This window comes from Anomalospiza imberbis, chromosome 2 (assembly GCF_031753505.1).
Source record: "Anomalospiza imberbis isolate Cuckoo-Finch-1a 21T00152 chromosome 2, ASM3175350v1, whole genome shotgun sequence".
Classification (NCBI taxonomy): Eukaryota; Metazoa; Chordata; class Aves; order Passeriformes; family Viduidae; genus Anomalospiza; species Anomalospiza imberbis.
Genome location: NC_089682.1, coordinates 38,018,118 through 38,041,756, shown reverse-complemented (window position 1 = coordinate 38,041,756; position 23,639 = coordinate 38,018,118). Strand labels below are relative to the sequence as shown.

At 35.0% G+C, this 23,639-nt stretch overlaps 1 protein-coding gene across 3 annotated transcripts in view; it reads right to left on the bottom strand.

The window, feature by feature from the left end:
* Window positions 1-23,639, bottom strand: part of GBE1 (1,4-alpha-glucan branching enzyme 1) — a 134,523-nt gene that overhangs the window by 82,568 nt on the left and 28,316 nt on the right. For 2 of the 3 annotated variants that reach the window (XM_068180589.1, XM_068180590.1), the window contains exons 2-3: window positions 17,930-18,099; window positions 10,179-10,291 (exon numbers count right to left, since the gene is read on the bottom strand). In XM_068180589.1, coding sequence (XP_068036690.1) covers window positions 10,179-10,291; window positions 17,930-18,099 — 283 coding nt within the window. The remainder of the gene's footprint in view (window positions 1-10,178; window positions 10,292-17,929; window positions 18,100-23,639) is intronic. The other variant, XM_068180591.1, reaches the window with a different exon arrangement.

Sequence of the window (23,639 nt, the reverse complement as noted above, 5' to 3'; positions counted from 1 at the left end):
AAGGTGTCTGCCTGTTTCCACTAATTAGGAGACAAGCTCAAACATTAGCAAGAAAAAAAGCCATGCTGTCATTCCTTATTTTTCATATATTTATTTTGATTTAAAAGCATAATCTTCTGGAAAAGTTCTTTAAATATATATATATATAAAGAATTTAGACATATTTCTGCTGTTTGAGAAATTGTTATATAGTGCTTTATCATTTATACTCCAGCTGAGGAAATGAAAATAACAAAATGATAACTAAATAACTGATGAATACATGCAAGCCGATAAATTGCTCTGAAACACTGTATTATTATTTCATTACTTTAATAGCTTGAAAACACTTAGAATGATTCTTGGTATATGTGGCTTTTAATACAATGATGAAATTAAATTGGCCATCAAACCAACAATACCTAATAAAATGAGAGAGTGGACTAGCTTTAATATAAATGTGGAAATGGCAGTGTCTTGTTATATAAGGGCAATAAACTATTATTTCAGTATTTTACAATTTACAGTATTTCATTAGCTTCAGATCTATTAATTTCTGACACAAAATTATCCAAATATAAAAGCCACAGGAATACAGGTGGAAATATATCTCATCTCAATAACATGCATCTGACTCAAAAGCAAGTTCAATGCAAAACATAAAACATGGGCATGATAACTTCTTAAAGATTCCCTAGAATGTTTATATTAGATGCTGTGATAACAAGGATTTTCTAATTCATGAAATTTATTAGAAATTTAGCATCAAGGTACGTCTCTCCCTCAGTTGTTCTAAAAGTGCATGAAAATGGAAAACAAGTGCTTGAATACCAAGAGTTTTTTAGTATAATATGAACTGTAGAAAACAAGTTTACATTTTTACTTTTGCTGACCCTATTAGATAAATAGGGTAACCAAGAAATAGCACTACAAATTTACAATACAGAACAATCTGACCCAACAATGTTTGGACACATTGCTGCTGTAAGAATATCTGGTCTTAGATTTTAAGATTTAAATTAAGATTTAAATGCTGTTCAGTTTCAAAGACAGGTCCTGTCTTTGAAGACAATCCAATCCTATTACAATCCAGTTGTATTCAAGACAATCCAATCCTATTACAATCCAACCAATCCAATCCTACTATTCTCTTTTTCCTCAAGTTGTACATCCGTTTCCTAGCATCCTCAAGTTGCTCCAGAAATAAGATCATAGAGTTGTTCAGGTTGGAAAAGACCATGGAGTCTCACACCTGGCCCAGTACCGTGCTCACTATTAAACCATGTCCCCAAGTGCCATATCCATGTGTTTTCTTGAAAACTTCTGAGGATGGCAACTCCACGACTTCCCTGTTCCAATGCATGATCACTCTTTCCTAATATCCAATCTACACAAGTGGAGGAAATTTCTTCTTTGTCCTGTCACTTGTCATCTGGGAGAAGAGACCCACTCCCACCATGCTGCAATCTATCAGATGAAAATACCTCTCTCTGTGCACCCCTGCCTGTCCTATTCATCCTCAAAAAGAATCCATCCTGACTTTAGCACCCAGGATAGAACACATGGCTCTGATGATCTTTTGCCAGTGGGCAGTGTAAACTGAGGCACTTTACAACAGCAAATAAAATCACATCACCCCCTCAACGAACGCAGAGTAAACCAGAGAGCAACTCCTCTCTTTCTACAGGTCACCACTGGTTTGTGAGAGAAGCACTGGAATCTAGAGGCAGTACTTTGCTATGTTTGGTCCTTAATGCATAGGACTACAGCAGAACACTTCCTGATAACACAGTGCAACCTGCTGCAGAGCCCAGAAGTGGAATCTAGAGTTTCTTGATTGAAAGTTCACTTTAAAGCAGCTTTAGATAAAAATACAGAAGCCTGACAAAAATCTGGGATCGAACAGCATGGTAAATAGCATTATTCCGTAATTGTCTCACTTTACCTGACAGATTTTTAGAGGCCAGATAATTTTTTCTCTTTAATAGCCTCAGAAATAGAAGGCAAGAAATGAAGAAGCAAACACAGCTTCTGCTCTTCTTGCTCCTGCGCAGCCCTATAACAAAACTCAGGAGAGGCAGCAAGGAAGTAAATGAATCAGAAGCTCTTCAACACTTCAGCTACCCCAACTCAGGAGTACCTTCCCAAATGAACCTTCACCCAAACTGGAGGGGCAAGAAGGACGGAAAATGGGAGATCTTTCCAGAACTCAACTTCCACTGAAAAACTTTACCATACTCTATTCATACCGCTCCAAATAACCAAGAAATTGAGTCTATCTGTCAAGGTGTTTGTAGACTGAAGTTATTTCCTTACAGTGAATTGATCATAAACCTTGAAATGAAATTTTGGAAAGAATGGACAGCATGTTGCTTCTTCCAGGCTGTTCTCCTTCCTAAATTGCAAATTGGCTACACTGGAAAGAAAAAGTAATAGAACACAGGTCACATTATTCCTTCCCCCAAGCTTTTATTTTCCTGATCAATTTATGATTACTATCAAAACTGAGTCAGATGATACAAACCAGTTGCCTGGTTTGCTCTTTTTCTTCCTAACTATTCTCTGAAAAAGAAACCTGCTAAAGAGACAAGCATTAATATCAAATATTGAAAAAAATATTCATTAGTTATCAGACATAATAGTACTTCTTAGGTGGTTTACATGTTTAGCAAAAGTTCTGCAGACAAATCTGCCATTCAAAAATCATTGGAGAGAGATTTATTTGCTCTGTAAATATATCATGATATCAGCTATTGGAATCTAAACTTATGGATATTAAATATTTGTTCACAATTCCCCCTTTTTTCCCCTTCCTTTCTCCCTCAAGGAAAGAAAATAAAGTGAGACTAAAATACAATCAAGATACAAAAAAGGCAAAAGCCTATATGCTAAGCCAACTCATGAAGTCATGCCTTGATTTTCCAAAAGAGGGAGATGCAGCTCCATTTGTGATTTAAGTATTTCAATTGCATTGCAGAACTTCTGAATATCTTTAACTAGTTTACTAGATCAGGTTAAAAATGAAAGCTTTTGCTCCCTTTTCTGTTTTTGTGCTTCTCTTAGAAAATTAAGAGAAACTAGTAGTAACAAAAAATACAAAAAATACTGTATTATCTATTTGAATAAAAAAGTAATTCAAAAGATAGAGCCAGTAGCCTAGTATTATAAAATGTCTATGCAGATAAAAAATACCATAGGAAAATCAACCTGTCAAAATCCAGGAAACCTTCAGAGAGATGTTAAAAATGAAAGCAACATCACACAGAAATGTTCCCAATTGATTTTAACAGTCAAGTGTATAGAAAATACTTCACTTAATCATCCAAGTACATGGATTTATAGCTGTTACCCACACAGGGGCAGCATTATTAGGTACGAGGGACAGCCAGTTTATTTTCACAAAGGGAGAATACACATCTGTGGTGAAGGAAAGCATTAAAACTTTTCTTTCAGTCTAGAATCCTGATTTTGAAAACCATTAAAAAAATAATAAATCAAAGGAAAACTGGAAATTCTAAAATACAGTTGAAAAAATATTTTTCCTCCCTATGACTTAATCAGAAACAAGTTACTATAAGAACAGTGATGAAGCTTAAAGACTATAAAAATTTGTATGCATAGTACAGAAGCATTGCTGTATGTATTCTGCTAGTCTCTTAGTTAAGAGGCTTGGGGTACAACAGCATGGTTTGAAAAGCAATCATAATAATAAAGCACATTACACATACAGTAAGTGTAACTTCTAACAGTTGTTTCAAGCCATGTCAAGTAGAAAAGAAGCTGATGAAGTATGTAATACGGGCACACAAGCGTTAAGTATTACTTATCCTCAACTACAAAGCATTTCTATCAAGGACAACTGCTGCAGAATGCATCTTCCAATTGGGTGGCTGTGCCACACTGCAGAGAATGCTAGGAGCTTTCCCTAGAGAGTGATCCTATCCTCCAAACAAAAACAATTCCCAGGGGAATCACAGCCATGCTTATATATTCTTAATAGGGACTCTCAAATTTTGTTTCAAGACCTCTTCTTCTTTAAGATGCCTCCCTCTTTTCCTCAAGGGAAAAAAAAAATCACATCTTGCTTAAATGTACACCTAATAGTAATTGAAACAATTAGTCTTCTGCATGGATAAACTAAAACCAAAAAATCTTAGAGTATTTCTAAATTCCCCTACCAGAGAATTGTGCAATCTTCAAGTCACAGGAGAACGAAGCCTGCCAAAATAACTGAACAAGAAAATATTCTAAAGAATTGAACTGAATCTGCAACAAAGGCTCCAAAGAACTACAGTCCACTGCATTACAATGGCTCATTGGTGCTACAACCTCTTCTGTGAGTCCATGAGGAGTTGCACATTGTTTACTAAATTCAAACAGGCAATGCCAACAGACCACTTACCTCCCAATGAGATAACAACTCTTCCTGCTGGCAAACCTCATCTGTAACCCAAAGAAGTCTACAATAACTTGCTGAAGGGTCATGGCTCACAATCACACGGTGAAACATGAAAGGTACTGCCACAGATTTAATGTTCTACTTCCCATCAGCATGACTTACACCCAGAAATGCATAATGTACATGATATAAGTCCTGTTTAGTAACCTCAAAATCCCCGGCATACAAGTCTGTTTCTTCTTCCACATAGGGTATGTACCATGATGCTGAAGAACACTTCTTTCATTTACTGTTCAAATTTGCAAACTTGGTGATTGTTTTTTGGGTTGGGTTTTTTTTTTTTTTACACCCTACTGACTATTTAAGACATGACATTCAAGTGATACAGAACTTGTCAAACTGAGCAAGGATGTTCTCTCTTCCCCCAAGCTAAGGTAAAAACCAGAATAATCAGAAGTGTTTCTATATGTACATGTAAGGAAATAGCAAACATTTCTTCAGGAAGGTTTCCACTGAAATCAAGTTTAGTACCTCTGCTCAGTGTACCCAAGACTCCCTTTGTAAAAGCCATCTGACTGCACATAACCTATCTCCTAATGACAACAATCTCCCTAGGAAGGTGTTGGATTCTCCAGCATTGGACACTTAAGGGTGGTGGGGTGCTGGGCCATCGTGACCAAGCCGTGATTTTCTCAAGAATGACTGTACCAGAGGATCCTTGAGGTCCCTTCCAACCAGGTATTCTGTGTTCCTATTTACATCTTACAAGCCTGAAAGTCCACCACATCTTTAACATTGCTGTCCCTAGAATCCTAGCCACCAGCCTGCCATTATTAATAGATTTCCTGAGATTTCACATTCTCATTATAAACACGTTTTTGACTGCAGACTGCTTGAAGTGCATGAGACCTGAACTCCACACCAGTCTGGTACTGCTGCTGCACCTCCTGATCAGTAGGGTCAGCTGCAACACCATCTATTTCATTGGTGACAGCAATTACACTTGATGAATTTTAGTAGCAGTGGTTCCCTGACACAGATTAACCTACCTGTTCACCATATTTGATTCCTTTTCAAGGTGTATAAGTTTAACACAGAGCATGCAGATCTACTAGGAAGTAGATCTGCATGCTCTGTGGAATAGGATAGACTGGTAAAACTGTAAGGATTAAGTTTTAAAACTATTTTTCACAACTAGCTTTCCTCTACCCAGCACCTCATGAATACAAATGTTCTTTAGGTACTTTCAATAATGATTAATAAACTGTTAATGTTCTGACTCATTGTAGTTCTTTCCTTTGCACACTTGAGTATTAAAAAGGGTAATACATTTGGGCTGGAAAACTATTAAAACCAATCACAGTGAACTTTTAAAGCATTTTGTACAAACTGATGAAAGAACTGTGTTGTTCATGCCTGCCTCAATCTTGTACTGGCCTTGGCACCCACAACTCCTGTTCAGCAATCACTGAAATCACTCAAACATGCAAGAGTATCAGTAGAAAAATATTGTGTTAACAATTGTACAAGTTACCAAATCTAATCACCTCATTACAGTACAAGATACTCCCTCAAAAAGCTATAAATGTCACCATGTAAATGCATAGAATATATATACACACACACACTCAGAGACATGTGAAGAAGAAAAGGATACAGACTTAACAAATAATGGAATGCAGAGTTTTTTTAAAAAGTTTCCACCGCTTTCTGAGGTGTAGTTTCTAGGAAAAATACATTAACTACATTTCATGAATATTCAAGTGTTATTTAGTTGCATATATAGAGTTGTGCACCTAACCCAGCACATTGTTAGCTAAGGTGTCAGATGAGTTTATTAGACTAAAAAATTATTGTTCGGGAAATAATTTCATAAATCACATATGTAGTGTCATTATTAGAAAGTTGAACAATCACTTCTATTTTAATATATCCTCTCCAGCTCACAAAATAAAATTTAGTGGTTCTGCTATACAGATTCTTTTCCTAGTTAATGTTACAGGGCAGCAGGTAGCTCTATCATAAGTGCCAATATTTTTCAATACTGATCTTGCCATTTTTTCTTATTTAGCTGTGTGAAAATATTTTAGAATTTGACCATGAATTTGGAAATTATTTTCAACTAGGTTTAAATTCTTAAAGGATTCAATTTGTCAATTGTTTTCCATTTTCTTTATTGTTCTTTGGCATTCCTGCAAATAATATTAAGCAAGTTCCCCAGTGCAGATACTAAAATCTCAATTTTTACCAATACTATCCCTAAACTCCACTGACACTATTTCAAAATCAGGATCTTGCCAACTGCAAGTGAAAACTTAATTTACAGGTACATTTACACAGTTGCAAAAATCATTTATAAATAAACCATAAAAGGACAAAATGTAACACTGATTAAACTCCTGCATTATTACCACCACACACAATAAGACATGCTATAAAAGTTTATCCATGATAATTTTTTTTAAAGCTTGCTGTGTCCTGTAAAAAGTTAATTAAGAATCCAATACTGAAGGAAAAAAAAACAGTCATTTTCCACCAAAAAAGGTAAGTACTTGCACCCCAACTGCTACCACTGTAGAATGACAAACATGCTGATGTTTAAGGAAAACATCTTTCAAGCTACCTTATTAGAAATAATGAGAGGCAAAATGGCTTCTTTTATTAAAGCATAACGTTTGGCTTTGGGTTTAAATCTGTGCTCACTTGTGACATCTGTCAGAAGCTTAAAAGACAGCACTACCCTACCATAATAGCAACAATATTTGTTCACTTAACTCAGTCTAAGCTCCCAATTGATCCACAAGAGAAAGAAAAAAGATACCCTTTTCTAACAGGTAACCTTATTTTGAAGATGGATGTCAAAATTCACAAGGGAGTCACTCAACTATCATAAGCATCCACCTCTTCACACAGAAAAGTGTCAGAAGATTTACAGCAGGTTTTTTAATTACTCATTTTCTGCAATGTTTATATTTACTTATGAGAAGACTGCCTGAAGAGCTACAGTAGACAGCCTGCTACTATTGAAAACAGGCAAACGTTTGACCTCTGCTCCTCATTTATTTTCCCACAAAAATATTTTGTGACCTGATCTAAATTAGTGTCACCGACTACACTCCATCCATTTCCCATTCTGGCTTAGATATTACTTATTTAAAAGAAATGACCTTGTTACCATTTCAGAACTTAGCATTTGCCTGTGTGGAGCTGAAGATCAAAACAGAGTAGACAGAAGCTAAAGAAAAGGACCTTCTGGAGGAGACCTTTCCCTAACAGATTAATCACCACAATAATGTCTGAAGTTGACTATTTTAACTTTAGTATTTAAGAATCATACTGGTAAAAAAAACTTTTAAAGCTGTGATTCCATCAGGCTTTTTTTAGTAAAGAAAAATGGGAAATACTTTCATTACTAGAAAGATGTCTGTTGCCTAGTCTAGTGCAGACACCAGTGCCTGTCTATTTCAACATTACCTCTGCAATCTGCATAGCAATTTCTTTCTGCAAACAATCAATTTTCTCAGCTTCCACATGAACAAAGAACAGCAAAACTGTGCTCTAACACACGAAATACAGACATTTATGAACAATTATAAATGTTTGAACTATGTAGCTCAAGAAGAATTTAAAGAAAAGCAGAAGCTTTCTGCACCCATTAGCAGAATGGGAGAGGATAAGATCAGCTGTAGCATGAGCATGCCTCCCATGTGAATACTCCAAAAGTTTTTGTGATAAAGCATCTTTGAACTACCTTAACTGGAGACTTTTTAGGTTTTTTTCTGTTAGTCCCATCATCTGACTACATCACAAGTACAAGTTGTGAAGTGCTGAATTCAGTTCTGAAGGCACCATGGAATAAAAAACAAAGTGTCATGAAAGATTTTTAGCAAAGCTACAGATGAGGCAGCGAGTAGCTCCATATGGATGGAGCCATCAATTATGAGTACAAACACTAATGAATCGAGTTTCTAAATATTTGGTACTTTTTTAAGCAATATACTCCAAAGAAAATTTGTTTCACATGTAGACACAGGCAGTCCTGCTTCAAAAGCCTGTAGGACAGTAATGTATTTTGAGTATCAGTGACAGCCATGTAACTTTGTCTAAAACTGACCACGGAAAGCACAATTAAAGTGACAGGGTAGAAAAAGCCTAAAAACAAAAACTCACATTCTACTCTGCCAGTGGGTATCTTTTGGCTTTTCAGAAAACTCAGAGCAACTACAGAAGTATAGCAATTCATCTTGCAAGTACATCAGTATGAAGCACAATTCTACATACTAAACAAATTATGAATAATGCAATCCTTGCTTTATGGAGTTTCTATTTCAAAGAAAATGCTGAACAGGAAGAAAATGCTATCAAGACCTTACTTCAAAATCAAGAGATATGACCAGTGATTATCTAAGAGAAAAAAAATCATCTTACGTTGCTCCAAAAGCATTTAAGATTCTATGCTTTTTTGCTACTGTGTTGATAATTATCAGCACTCATCATCATTCACACCTCTAATCTTTATAAAAAGCATAGAATATTCTACAGTAGATGAGTCAAGAGTTTTGTTGATAAAACAGAGAAGGTAAATTCAGCAACAATCAAAAAATCTAACCTACTTGCATCTCAGAACCATGGAAAATATTAAATAACCATTCTGGACTCTCACACCTTGCTGCATAATCACTGCATTTCTGAGTTGCACACAAGTATTTTCTTTGCTGCTCTGTAAAATAAAAACAGCTTTCTCGTCCTGGAATGATTATTCCTAAACTTCAATTTATCCTTATTTATTACTGAGATTATTTCATAAGCCATAATAAAAAGCATAGAGATAAGCACACACCCTGAGTAAGCATTTCCAGAGCATTTTTATACATATCTTTGTTTTAACAGATTTCTTGTTTGCCTAAGCAAATTTTCAGCAGAAAAATGAGAATTTGTTTCAGTATTTTAGTTCTGTTGATGGGACCTCTGAAAACACAGTAGTATTATAAAAATATTTTCAGGTTCTTAATGTTCCTAGTCTATAGGTAATTTCAGTACATTTCTTTCCTTTACTACTTATTACTGCCCTCTATTAGCACCCAGTATCTCTGAAACTCAAGCTCTGAGTGCAAAGCACATCTCTGATTTAAATCAATATTCACCTAGAAATTATCAACTCTGATGTGAGTTAGTTGTCATTAGGTGTATTTGCACTAAGCATACAACTGTGGCATTTGACAGCTCAAATAAATTTTCTATTAATTTCTGGAAGAAAGTATTTTAAGCTCATGGATGCTCATGAAATACAACTGTGTTCAGTTTCACTTACTTAAGCTTTCCACTCAATACTCTGAATTCCTAAAGGGTAAGTAGAAGTTTTACAAATCTGCATGTTCCATTAAAATAACAAAAAAAAATCACCTGAAAAGTCATAGTTAAATGTATTGCAGAAATTACCAAGATATTGAGATTTTAATAGGATCTTAATACCAGGTAGCTGCATCAAATACAGAAAGATTTTACCTAAACATTACTTAATTCTTCTTTTTCAGATTATCAATTTGTAAACTGTTTTCCTCTTATAACATGGTGCAATACTTTGCAACTACATTTCAGCCACATATGCCTGTTCCCAAAATCTCTCTCTATGATGTTTAATGTTCCACTCCTCTAGGTCACTTTGCTGCTAGGTAAACTGATAAACTGATTCTGCTTCTTAGAACAATTAGAAGATAATAAAGTTACTTAGAAGAAAACAAAATGGATAGTAAATGAGTAAGAAGGGTTACAAGAGTTAGAGTAAGTCTAAAACAAACACCTTTAGCTTTGACCCATGGGGCACAGGAGAACGGCCATCTTCAGGTGGAATGAACAACTCCCACTTCCCATATTCCAGCTTCTTATAGGGATGAGAAGATGGATTCCAGCCATCTGCAATATAAAAAATCATACTAAGTGTTCATCTTAAAATGCATCCAATTACAATTCAAAGGTGCAACTCTGAGTTCCATCTTTTTCAGAATAAACTTCAGAGAGAGCAGACACAAATATGTTTATGCCTGATACTGCACACACATTCAAAATAAGTAAAATGAAATGCCACAGTTTTAAGTCTTCAGGAAGATTGTTTTGTCATTAAAAAAATTAACTAAAGCAAGCTGAAATCCCCTAATTCAAGATTCTTTGTCCTCTTTAGATTTACTGAGCGCTGGAGATGTGCAAGGATGGTCATTATGAAGTGTCCAACTGAACAGACACCTGCCAAGGGGGTCTGGAGTGTTTGTAAGCGTATTCAAGGTTAACTCCTCTGAATGCAGTGAAGATATCACTTCTGAACTGATATACTTCAGCAACTGAGTCATTTCTAGGCTAGAAGGAAGTAAAAAGATAAGTTTGAAAATTCCTTTTTTCTTTTTGCCTTGAAATGTCTATTTCACATAGTTCAAGGCAAGAGGCTCAAGCCAAAAAAGAACCAGTCAACACAAAAAAATGAATTACAAGATGCTAAAGCAACACATGTTAATCTTCTTTCATGCTCATCTATTTGCATGCCACGGCATCTTGTAATTAAAAAAAAAACAAACAAACAATAAAAAAACCCACAACAACAAACAAAAACACACACCACTGAAAGAAGAATAAGCAGCCTTCAGTTTAAGAATAATAACTCAGACTTGTAGGAAACAACATTGCTACTAAATATGTCAGGTTAAAAGCATTGAAATAAAAAACCGGACAGTTAAACTGAAGCAGGCTCATCACTTTTGCCACCATGGAAATCACAGCAGGGGAAGTAGAGAAATTAAGAAGTTCTAACCATCAGCATATGTATTTTCCTAAACATCAGTAATCACTAATACTATCTGCTGTGCAACAAAAGGATAATCTTCCCTAGCAAAGTATGGATGTGTTGCATTTCAGAGAAAGACCCGACTGTTCTCAAAGTTGCTGGTTGCATTTGCACAGCTGTTTAAACCCAAGAACTGCCAATCCTGTGTTAAAGACACAAATTAAACACGGCCACACAATGTGACAAAAATAACTATGCTAGACAAATATTCTGGTACCTACTCCTTTTACAGTAGAGAGTAAAGCAGAAATGCAAACAATTATTCTATTTACATGATAGTTTTATCATATTTAAAGTGTATTTGGATAGTGGAGCCAAATTACACATATTAGCAGAGGGAAAGTATTTACTAAAATATTGCTTAACAACAGAAGAACTTATATATTAGTAAGATTTAGATGGTTCCTCTCCCTTGGCTTTACAATGAAGTTTCAATCAAGAAAAATAAATAAACATATACTACTAAGATCTACTAGGACCAACATCAAACAAACAACACCTTAGCAATTAAGCAATACGCCTTAATAAAATGTCTAAACTGCAAACTATAGTGTTTATAAAGTAAAATATAGATATATTTTTTATTTCAGGACATGCTAAAAAAGATGTAGAAAACAGCACTTTAAAAAGTTGTTTTTTTTTTTTTAATTATAAGCAGCTAGACTGTCTCAAACATTCCAGGCAAAAAAAAGAAAATAGAAGAAAAATGAAAAATGTAACAAAGACGTTAAGAAGTTGCAAGAAGTTTGCTTTAAAAACTGGTTAGGATTTATGATAGTCAAGACCCATCTAAGGAGATTACTCTAAATTCTTTCCATCTTCTTTTCCCCCCCAGATATCCCACTATCTTCATGGCTTCTCCTGAAACTCTTTGCAATGGAGCTACATCTCTTGATTCAACACACAAACTGAACCACATATGCCAGTTGATGAATATTGAACAAAATTAAAAGTTAGAGCAAAAAATTCTTAGGTCCAGTTTTCATAAAACTCACCCAGGGGAACCTGCATGGAGTTTATCATGTTCACCAAAACCACTGAATTTTAACAATATTAAAAAAGATTCTCATGACCTCTACTAAAACCACATCTCTTCCCTCCTTCAGAGAGGGAATGGTTACATCTCCCTACCTATTTAAATATTTCTGCTCTCCACAGACAGAGTTGATAATTCCGCCAAAGTTTCCTGAACTTTCCCCTTCACCTGCCAGCAATGCCAGATGCTCCTGTTAATCCCTCCTGTTCCCAGCCACAGTCCATGACTGCAAGCCTGTGGCTCATGATTTAAAAATAAATGCAAAGCAATACCCATCTGCCCCAGATGGTCCTACTTAAACCCACTGTTTACTAATTATGCCTGAAGAGGAGCTCACTCAGAAAGATGATAACAGAAAGCATTGCTTTGTATTAATGCCAGAGGCATAAAGAACATAGAACACCCTGAAAACTGAATATTCCTTTCAAAGAGAGAGTGGCTCATGCTTCTCTCAGTTTTACTGCTTGGTTTTCTGATTTTTCAGCAAAACATAGCCCAAAATGCCTGAGGGAAGAAAAGAAAAAAAAAAAAAACCCAAACTCAACTAACCAACAAGTGATTAGTAGACTATTATGAAGATGAAAAACAAAAAGTCAAAAGAAATACCTTAGTTTGAGAACAGAGACTTCAAAGATTCTGCCAACAACTACAAACAGGAAAAGGCAGAGGAGGTTACCAGCAGAAGTTCAAATAATCAGCTTGAAGAGGTATTGGGGAAAAGGACACCATCACAGAATACCCACAAACCATTCACAAAGGCAAAAGCTTCTGCACAAAAGTTCAAGCCTCAGCTATCATTTAATCCAACACAGAAGACATCTTTGAATAGCCTCATACTTTGTCTCATCTCTGTGACTGAATCTTCCAATCCCAGCCAATTATTAAAACATTACATCCTACCTCAGCAACAGGAGGAACAAGGGAACTTCTTGCTCAAAACTACACCCTTAGCATTCCAAAGAATCATGAACTGAGCTTAATGTAGAACATAATTCAAAGCTATAAAGATTTGGGTTCTACCATTTGTGACAAAAACTCAATTTAAATGCATATTTCCATCTAAATGACAATTTGAGTGACTTCTTGTTCGATCTTCTGATTTTGTTTTCACATTGACAAGGATATAGCCATACACCTCTGAGGCTCATGCCTGAACTTCGAGTTTCACACAAGAAATTAACACTTCTCACAGAGGAAAGGAGTTATTCTCGCATATTAACCAAATAATGGACTTTGTCCAATATAAGAACTTAGCTGTTTTTTCCAAAAGTGAAAAAACTTTATAAACTGAAGCTGAATTCTCAAGTGAAATCAAATCTCTTACAGCAATTGTATTTCCACACGCTTTCTGATCAACTAAAGACACCTAAAGAGAATAGAGAGTTCAGAAAACACACAGCATCCTTGAAGTCTATCAGACAAGTAGCAGTTCAAACAAGGGAAAGAGCATCAAAATCCCAGTATCCCAACAAGATACCTGTATTCTACTTGATTAGAATATGAAATCAGAATGTAACTGGAGAGATTCTCCAAGGACACTATTCTGTTCAACACAGTGGCCAATTAGGTCTTCCTCTCGCACCTTAATAATTTTTAAAGCAGATTACATTAATGATCCTGTGCTTGAGCCATTGGAAATTGAGCAAATAGCTCAAACACTGACAGAAGAACAAGTGTCATTACTTCTTAGATAGGATGTTTCCCTGTATATTAGTGCCACCTTATATTAGTCTACTGCTTTCAATCATCTGCACCCACAGAAATATAACAGTTTGACTTTCTTCATCAAATGTAGGTATTTTTCTATAAAAAATCTTGAAAGAAAGCAGTAAGACATTCAGCATGATATCATGACAGTACCGAGAATCCATTTCAGTAAAAATCTGTAATAAAAAAACCCAAAACATTCTGATATATAAAGTTTTTAGTCAGCTGTCAGATACCCAAGTTATGAAGTACAGTGCCTTAAGGTACTCTTTTTTCACTCTGAAGGGATCCTGTCAGAGTTAAATAATAGATAAATATCCTCCCAGAACCAAATATCCTACCCTCCCTCCAACCAGAGGAGAAGCCTTCCTCACTAGTGCAAGGAAAAGGAAGCAGAAACCAAACCAAAGAGACATTCCAGCAACATTTTAGATTAATGTTAGCTGGGAAGGAGGGAAGACAATAAAAGAACAGAAACCACACATATACCAATGTATTATAGCAAAAGCTGACTTCCAAATTAATATATGCATACTTACTCTCAAGCTTTTTAAAACCAGTAGCTTTCTTTTCAAAATTAAGGAATTGTTTACAGATAACCCACTGAGCCCCTGCATGACCATGTGAGTGTTCCAATTCCCAAATAAGTTCCATGGGTTGCTCTCAAAATGCACAGTTCATTGACTTATTTTGAAATAGTCAATTTTAAAGGAGAAATAAATTGCCAGTAGTCACTGGGTTCCTCAGCAATAGGGCAAGCAAATGAAATATTCAGTGTTATTACTGAGAGCTTTTGAAGGAGCTATAATGCTGATAGAGCCTCTACTGTTGCAAATTCAGCTGACTAATTGCCTCATACACTTGATTCACTGAGATGCTGAAAGTACTAATTGACAAATCTTAATGGTTTTGGATGCTCATTTCTAATATAAAGCTTTGTACTAGAACACCAACAGATACAATACTTTTTCTCTCCAATTACAGTTAGAGACAAAAAAAGCTCTGAAATCTCTGAATTCATATTTTTCATTCTTCAATCCACTTACAGATTTGTGTGCTATTACTAGTTCCTAGCTTTTTTTATTCCCCCCAAAATGCACAGTGATATTAAGAATTTTTCTATAAATTGGACATATCCCATTCATAACAAGTTTCTCAGAATAAGGTATAAAAATCCCATAATTTGGGACAAAATACCTTAATAGGAAAGATTTATTGTCTGTTATAAGGTATAAAAGTCATTTAGAAAAAATTTACATGTACAGGACTGAGGCTTCACAGGTATTTAATTACAGAAGTAAATTATTCATGTTTATCTTACACATAATTCTTAACAAAGATATTATCAACTATAAGCTAAATTATAAATTTGGCATAAAAAAAGTTCAAGGTCTGTGTACACAACCTATACTTGCCATTTTAATTTTTACTAGATTTTGATCCTCAGAAAACTTAAGATGAAATAGCAGAGACTAATACTCTGTCTTTACATCAAACATTAAGATATTCTCAGACAATACCATATTATTAAGGAAAACACTGCTCCTCATCACCAAAACAAAAAGCATGAATTGACAGTTTTTTGTATTATATATCACCATATTTCAGCTTAAAACCTGAAGAGCTTCTGTCATCTAAATTCAATGTTTCTTTGTCTAAGATTTCCAACTTCTCCTGACATGGTTACACTATGCATCTTTTTATAAAAAAGTTTTATTAAAAAAAATCTTATTAAAAGCAATCCCAATATCCAATTTAAACACAATATAATCATAAATTTAGTCTGAGACTTTAACCTGTTTGAAAACTTAAAGAAAGGTTAAAGGGATTCAGTTTTAATTAAACATATCTGTAGCAATCTGACTCTAAATCTTAGGGTTTTGCAATCCAATTTCTCATGAGAATATTATTCAAGATCATATGAATTGAATGACAATCTCCCATGCCTTCCAAGTACACTATTGTCCCCTTTGGGAATGAATACTTTACTAAGACTGAATGATATATAGGAGAAATAGAGTTTTTCCACATCACAATGAATTTCTGTTAATTTATTTTCTCTTCATATTGCTGTATTCATTAGTGTCTAGATACAACTACTCTAAGACATAAGTCCTAAATTTCTACTTCATATGATGTATTACATCATACTTACATGATGTATCAAATATTTTAAATTAAGTAGAGTTTAGAAAGCTATTCCAGTGTTTAGCGACCCTATTCTGGTATACATATATTTCCCCCTGCAACCTGATAAGCCAATTTACAAGTAGTAGCATCTTCTGAAAATATTAAACATACTATTAAAAGTCTGTTTTTAATATTACCATCTCTTAAAATACATATTTAAAACAAATGCACTCTAGTCTTCAGCTGAGTTGAGACATTTAACCTGTACCCATCCCATGAAAACCTTGAGCAATGGGTGGGGCTGCAGCAAGTAGAGGAGAGACAAGGAGAATTTTCTGCATGTTTAAACATATAAAAGTGACCTATGAAAATAACCTGATCTAGCTGCCTTGCAGTCTACATTGTACAAGGCAGTCTACATGTAGACTGCCTTGCAGTCTACATCTGAAATCACTTTATCTAGCAGTAGGTGAACTGTACATGACTCATTACTCAGTGTTAGAGGACATATCCGATTGCAATATAAAAATGTAAGAACTTTGCTAACCTATTTATCAATGTCTATTCCAATAAAATGACAAGCAGCACTTCAAGAAAAGCTACTTCATCATTCACAATGTTAGTCATATCAAACAGGATTATGGCTGAAAACAGTGTTGCATTAACTTTTCTGTTCGACTTCTGCATCAAAAACAGGATTTTTTTATTTTTTATTTTTTAAATAAAAACCTTCCTAAATAAAGAGATTTTCCTTTCAATAGTTTCCTTAAACAGGAGAGGCCAACAGGGAATGGCCAACATTTAGCTTTGTGTTTGAGCAGAAGCAGTTAATTGCTTCAAAGAACTTTTTTTTTCATATTGCTTCTTTGCAATATAAATACACTGAACACTCCCTAGATCAGTATTTTTGCAAAATCTAAGTCAGATAAATAAAACTTCACACTTCTGAAACGCAGTTAAATGAACAAAATAATTTCACAGATAAAGTCCCTGTTCAGTAAAAACCAGCAATGCAAAACCTAGTACTTTGGCAGACCTAACTGAAGAGAGAGTAGAGGTGAAAGGGAAAAACACATCAACGCTCTCTGAAACCCTAAACAAAAAGGAGAGAAAGGAATTGTATCGCAGGATTGAAAAGCCATGATGAATGCCACTTTCACGTAAAAATTTTAGAACATAATTTGAGTGTACCTAGCCTTCAAATAAAAAGCAAATTTATATTTTCATTTCAAATTCAAAGGGAATAGTCTTCTTGGTTCTCAGAGCAAGCCAAGCAATTCTTCCATGTAACACTGCCACCTTCCCATTCTGCTAATGTCTTTCCTTTTCTGCCCTCACAAAAACAGAGTAGCTACTCTCTCAGTAATATTTAGTTTAATTTTAGGCTACCATTTTACAGCAGAACTTGTGTCTAAATTCTCAGGATGGGTGAGAATTCTCAAGGGCCTTAATCCTTAGACAACACTGTTGCTTGATCAGTAAGAGAAGATGAAGTAAATTATTTCACTATTATTTTTGCATCTCTGCATATAGTTTTATAAAAGTCTAGTTATAAAGCTTTAAAAAGAACTTCAGGAAGTTTAGATACAGCCTCGAGTTGTAGTGTGATCCAATGTGACATGAGTCATTGCCTTTGGGGTATTAAAAAATGCATAACACTGACCATGCAACAGAAACACACCTTCATAAGCTACTGCAACACATGGGAAAATATTATTCATTTAAGCCATGACATACATATTTTACTACCAGAAGTTCATCATTGTGACAAAATGGTCTTTAAAGTAAGAGAATATTGATGTAAAACATTGTGCAGGGGAGAAGAAATTTTCCTAAGAATACTTACTGAAGTCACCTGCAAGAAACACTGCTTCTGCTCCTGGTGCCCACTCTTTGCAGTATATTCCACCATCCTCAAGTTGGTTAACTCCAAAGGTTTTGTAACTTTTGGTAAATTTATCAAGGCCACCTTCACTTTCCTCAATGTTCTTCAAGTGGTTATAAAATAGAGAATACCTTGCAATGAAAACAGAGAACATTTTTTAGAAAGATCAGCAACTGTCTCTCTTACATTAACTAGTGTAAAAACCTAAAAAAAAAATAAAACAAAACACACTAACATGACATTCATTGCTTTCTACTGGAATAGAAAAAAAAAATCAAATACAATCCATGCAATTTTTCCATTGTTGTTACACAGTCTAAAATTGCAATCTTCGTGTTTGTCAGTGCTTCCTCTACTTTACAGGAATATATTGCACTTTCAGTCTAAAACTACAATTCCTGACTGGCAGCCAAGAAATCCCAGTATTACTACACAACAGGAGAACTTCACACTCTGAACAGCCTAGCACTTTTCCTTCCATCTTATTAATATCAGACAAAACCCTCCTAGGGAGAGCTGGATAAGCCTGCCACATCTCTCACAGCCAGTTTTAATAGACAAGACAATCTCAGGCCATTAAAAAGTTTGCAGTACAGCATGTCAGCATGGACAAACCCATCTGGTCCTTGCAGAAAGGGGCTCATTAGGCAACCTCTTTACAGAGCCGATCAGCAAGACTCTGCAGTCAGTCCCTGACACTGAAACAATTTGGAAAAAATTACAGCTTCATAAAAGTAATTATTTGGACCATACCCTACTTACACCAATAGGAACTGAAATGCCCTAAACCTCTAGCATATACCTTTGCCTGTAACAGCTTAGAGTTTTTTGACATATTTTGCTATGTTTTCTCCAAGTAGGTTTCTGGAATTGATAGTAACATCAGGGGTACAATATAAACAAGATAGTCAACTTTGACCCCTAAATTATAAGCTATTTTGTGCAGAAGCACAGCTAAAAGCTGCAGTTGAGCATTTAATTAATGCTACCTGTACAATTTTTTTGTTTGTTTGTTTTCAGTAAGACACTCCTCAAGTAAATTAGAAATGTGGCTTTTTTCATAAATGGTAAAGAGTCTTTTGAAGTATATAAAAACCAATAAGAACCCCAGCAAAACCAAACTCGTTGGCCTTATTACACTCCCTATATTTTGCAATAGGAAATAGAAAAACTAAACCAGCACTACGGAACAGCACCTTGTTGCTTAAAGAAATAGAAGTCTGTTTGCAGTGTCAGGACTTAGAACTCTGTGATTTTTTGCAAAGTTTTGATTTTTTTGGTCCTTAATTATTTTAGAGTAGAAGAATAAAATGTCTAATTACTAGTTAAGGTAATACCTGTATCAATCTGGAGTACCATGACTACTATTAAGGTTAATCTCCCAGTGAGTTTTTATTATTTTATTATTAAGACTGATGATCATATTTAAAGGGAGAAGGATTTGAAAATGCCTCCAGGATACACTGTAGCAAATAAACTCATAAATGTTTTTGCCCATCCACCTGCATTATTCCTTTAAAATTTGCTCATGGGTATAATCCTCAGAAGTGCATTACAAACTACTACTGCTCTGATAATCAATTTCATTTATGTTCTTGAGGGAAAATATTTTGTCAGATTTCCAACTATAAGTGTATCATATATATATATATATATATACGAACTCAGTTGACTGACTTACATTTTAAACAGCTGCAATGGCAAAGATTTATAGAAAGCTTAAATACAGAAACACAGAGCAAGTCACAAATACCCTCAGAATTTCAACATATATCATCTGGTAAATTCAAATTACTCTATTTTTAAGGGTTCTCCTCAGGGAAAAAAATACAACAACCACTATAGCTTTGAAATTTAAGTCATTCTTTAATATATTGTATGATACAAGAAGTATAGTTATATACATATAGACATATGTTTTGTGTGTGCATATATATTTAATTGGTTAACAGAGAAATAATGTATAACAAGGAGTATATTTGGAGTGTTGTCTGCAAATCTCTGCTTCTCTGACATACAAAAGCTGTTTCAAAATTGCTGCCTGTCCCATGTATTTCTTCCACCTCATTCCACTGTGGCTAAAGCAGGATCTGTTTACTATAGGTAGCTGCTGTAACTTCAGAGAAGATGTAACTGAAGCAATGAGCTTGACACAGGTAAAATAGAAGAGGGAGTTTTGAAATATGTAATCTAACCAAAATTATTCTTCTCCTTCCCCCTTTTGCCACAAATACATTGTCACAGCTTTAAGAACATGATTAATTGGATGTGGTATTTCCCATATTCAGCAGAAAGCAGAAGGAGAGGTGAGCTTCATTTTTAAACAAAAGTCAGTCACAAACCTTTGAAAGCTGCAGAAGAAGGAAATTAATCCTTTATTACCAGAGAAGAACAGCAGGTCATAAAGAAGGACTGAAATTTCAGTGCAGAAAAGGAAAAGGCTACAATTCACATCAACTAGAGGTGCAACACATGCCAGTGGCCTACTCCTCTTCCTCAACATGATCCCTTCCTAGGAATCAAACCCATTCATGTCATTCAGAAGAAATAAGCATCCAGCAAATTCAGGATTTGAATGTGGGATGGATGAAAATGGACTTCCAGAAAGCAATTATGTGATTCTATATCTTTGGGAAAAAATCAGTAATACAGACACTGTAAACTCTTGATTCTTGTCAAAAACACACTAAGAAGACCCACTGCTTCAATTTTTGCCTTTCAGTAAATTCAGAGTTTAAGCAAACCATGGCACAAAGAAACTATGGCATTTAATATATGAAATGATCATGAGTATCATTGTAAAAAAAGACTACTCTTTGCTCACTTTGCAAAGAGTGGTGAGCAAGATTAGATGCTCAAAAAATTATTTTTGGGGGGAGAGGGAGGGGAGGCAAGAAAGGGAACATATTAGAAGACTTGTTGAGCAAGGATGCATAACATTTTTACAATGGCTTTTTATACAGGACAGACTTGGAACAAGCAATACAGCATCATGTACATTGAGAAAGAATGTTCCTTCTATTTGTATGGAAATATGCTGCTCTTAATAGACTAAGTTAATTCAGTTATAATTGCTGCATCACATTGCAGACAAAGATTTTTGCAACAACTAGTGTTCTCTGTAATTGAATTAAAATTATAATCTAGAAAGAATTTATTCTTTTTAACCACCTCCTGAGATTATCCAGTAAGGAACTGTAGTTTGCTCAAAGCTCACAAAAAAAAAAACCTCACCAACTCCTGAAATGGATCAATTACTTTTGTTATGAACTATTCCAAAACCTCATCTCAGGAGATGAAATACTTCTGGACACAGAACAACATCACTTGTCACAGAAGGTCTTGTAAAACAGCAGAAAGACCTTGTAAAGCAGCGACTGTAGCCTGTTGCTCCTTTGAAGGAAAGGAAAGAATTAAGTACATGCTCATGTCCAGATTTAGGGAACTTTAGGGTTTTGCTTTCACGATATTTCGGCTTTCATTTCTACACTACTACATTTCATTTCTACAGTCCTACATTACTAAGGCTTGTTAAACACTGTTTTTTATCTTCCAAAGTGTCACCCCAGGATTACACACAGAAAATGGCAAGAATTTTTTTTTTTTGTTCAACCAATTCCTAATTTTTATATTGTTCACTAATAGCATACAAGTCTTAATATCGGAGATAAACACTTGATTAAGACTACATTTTGTGATGTCCTCTTCAACACTGAAAGTTATGTCATGTTCAGCTATGCATATATACTTATATGACAGACTCTGAATGCATTTCGTAAGCGAGAATCTCAACATTCTGGACATGGGAACAATCAACCTCAGCATCTAGAGCTGTAAGTCACAACAAAAGACTGACTTCTGCCTTCACACTTTTCAAGTTCTCAGAGAGTGAAAAGTTTGTTAAGATTTTGCAGTATCTGAGTGTTAATGTTGACACCGGTGAGGATTACAAGGTAAAAACTCTACCCAACTGTGACTTGAAAAGTACAACCATTACGTTTGGGACAAAATAAACCTAAAATGAGCAATAAGAAGATCCACAGAACTCCTGAACAAAGCATCTGAAGTGACTGAAAGAAGTTGCACATTAAGTCCTTTACTACAGGTACAGCAACACAAATCTGAGAAGTGCAGGCAGCAGAAGCAGGGCTGCTTATGGTGTACTCCTGGCTCCTGGAGTTTTTATGAAAAAGCAGGGTTTTCAAGTCCCATATTCATTCATCTACCCTCTGTTAATATATCAATGCTTCTTAAAACTCCAGTTGTTGCCTTCAGACTTACTGAAAAGATTTTCAGTCTTAGCATCGGCCCAAGAACACTGACTACCTAGACTGAAACAAAGTACTACTCTATTTCCAAATACTTTTACACCAACATTTTTGCCCTCCCCATCATTATTTCAGTGTGAAACACTGGTAATCATAAACATCACCTGAAACACAGTCACAACAGTCTTTTCCTATTGTTACATTCATAATTTGTAACACAGCATTGCTTTAAATCCCATGCTTTATATGCAGCTTTGTTTGAAGCCTTACAATAGAAGTGTAGGAACTGGCTGACTTTCCATAGAAGCAGGATTAAAACATCAAACATGAATTACTATAATGGCTATGCAGTAAACAATTATCCTGCCAAAAAAATAGCCTTCCAAGTGAACACATAAAGACAATATTACATCAGCAACCACTTCAAGAATTGACATGTCAGGTGAGCACTTATTCCTCACACTTCTATCACTGAAACACCCTCAAATATTTTGTCTTATGGATACCTATAAAACTAAAATTTAGGCAGTAGAAGTAAAGAGTTCTCAGTTTAATGCTGAACTATAAACCCTTATACCAGAAAACATGATGTGCTATTTATTTTGCAACTTTGATATACAAACACCCTGGTTTTGCAGTTCCTATAACCACTGAGTTAATTCAACTATTGAACCCATTAGAAAAGTCTCAGGTATATGTTAAAATTGTTAGCCTCAATACAAAGCATAAGAAAAAATAAAGCTAAGTGTCTCCTTCCCACCAAAGTCAACTGCTTTATTGAAATAAGACTTTTGGCAGATTATTGAAGAGTCTGATGGTAAGTCAAAGCACTGAGTTATAGCTCCACACAAATCTTTCACATTTTTATTGTTCCAAACAGAAGAGGTACTAACTCCTTCCTGGCCACCTCATAAAATAACAAAGAGGTATTATAGTAATTTAAACTTTTAAATTTAACCAGATTAGCTTTAGTTTCTCAGGCATCACAGGAATCTAAACAGAAACTAATACAACCAAAAAGGCCTTGGCAGCATACAAGATACACTCATTTAAAGAGGCTGGTGCTGAACGCCAAAATGGCTACAAAACTTCAAGATATTTTTATGCCCATTCTCATGTTTTTTTACAAAGCTGTTATTGCAGGTTATAGAACAGTCAGTCACCTTACTGTAAGACCTGTGGTGACAACACCAAAATCAATGATTTTAGCCCCTCTTTTGCTTATGATGCTGGTTTTAGTAGCTATTCATCTTTTAGATTTTTGTTCACATCAGCTTTTTGGTCATAGTTTATTTCTATAGTACTGGTCCATTATTAATGCTAATTTATTCAAAAGATGAAAGCAAGTAGGAGAGACTTTGATAATGGTATCTGGTATCCATATGGAAAGCCCAATTCTGCAG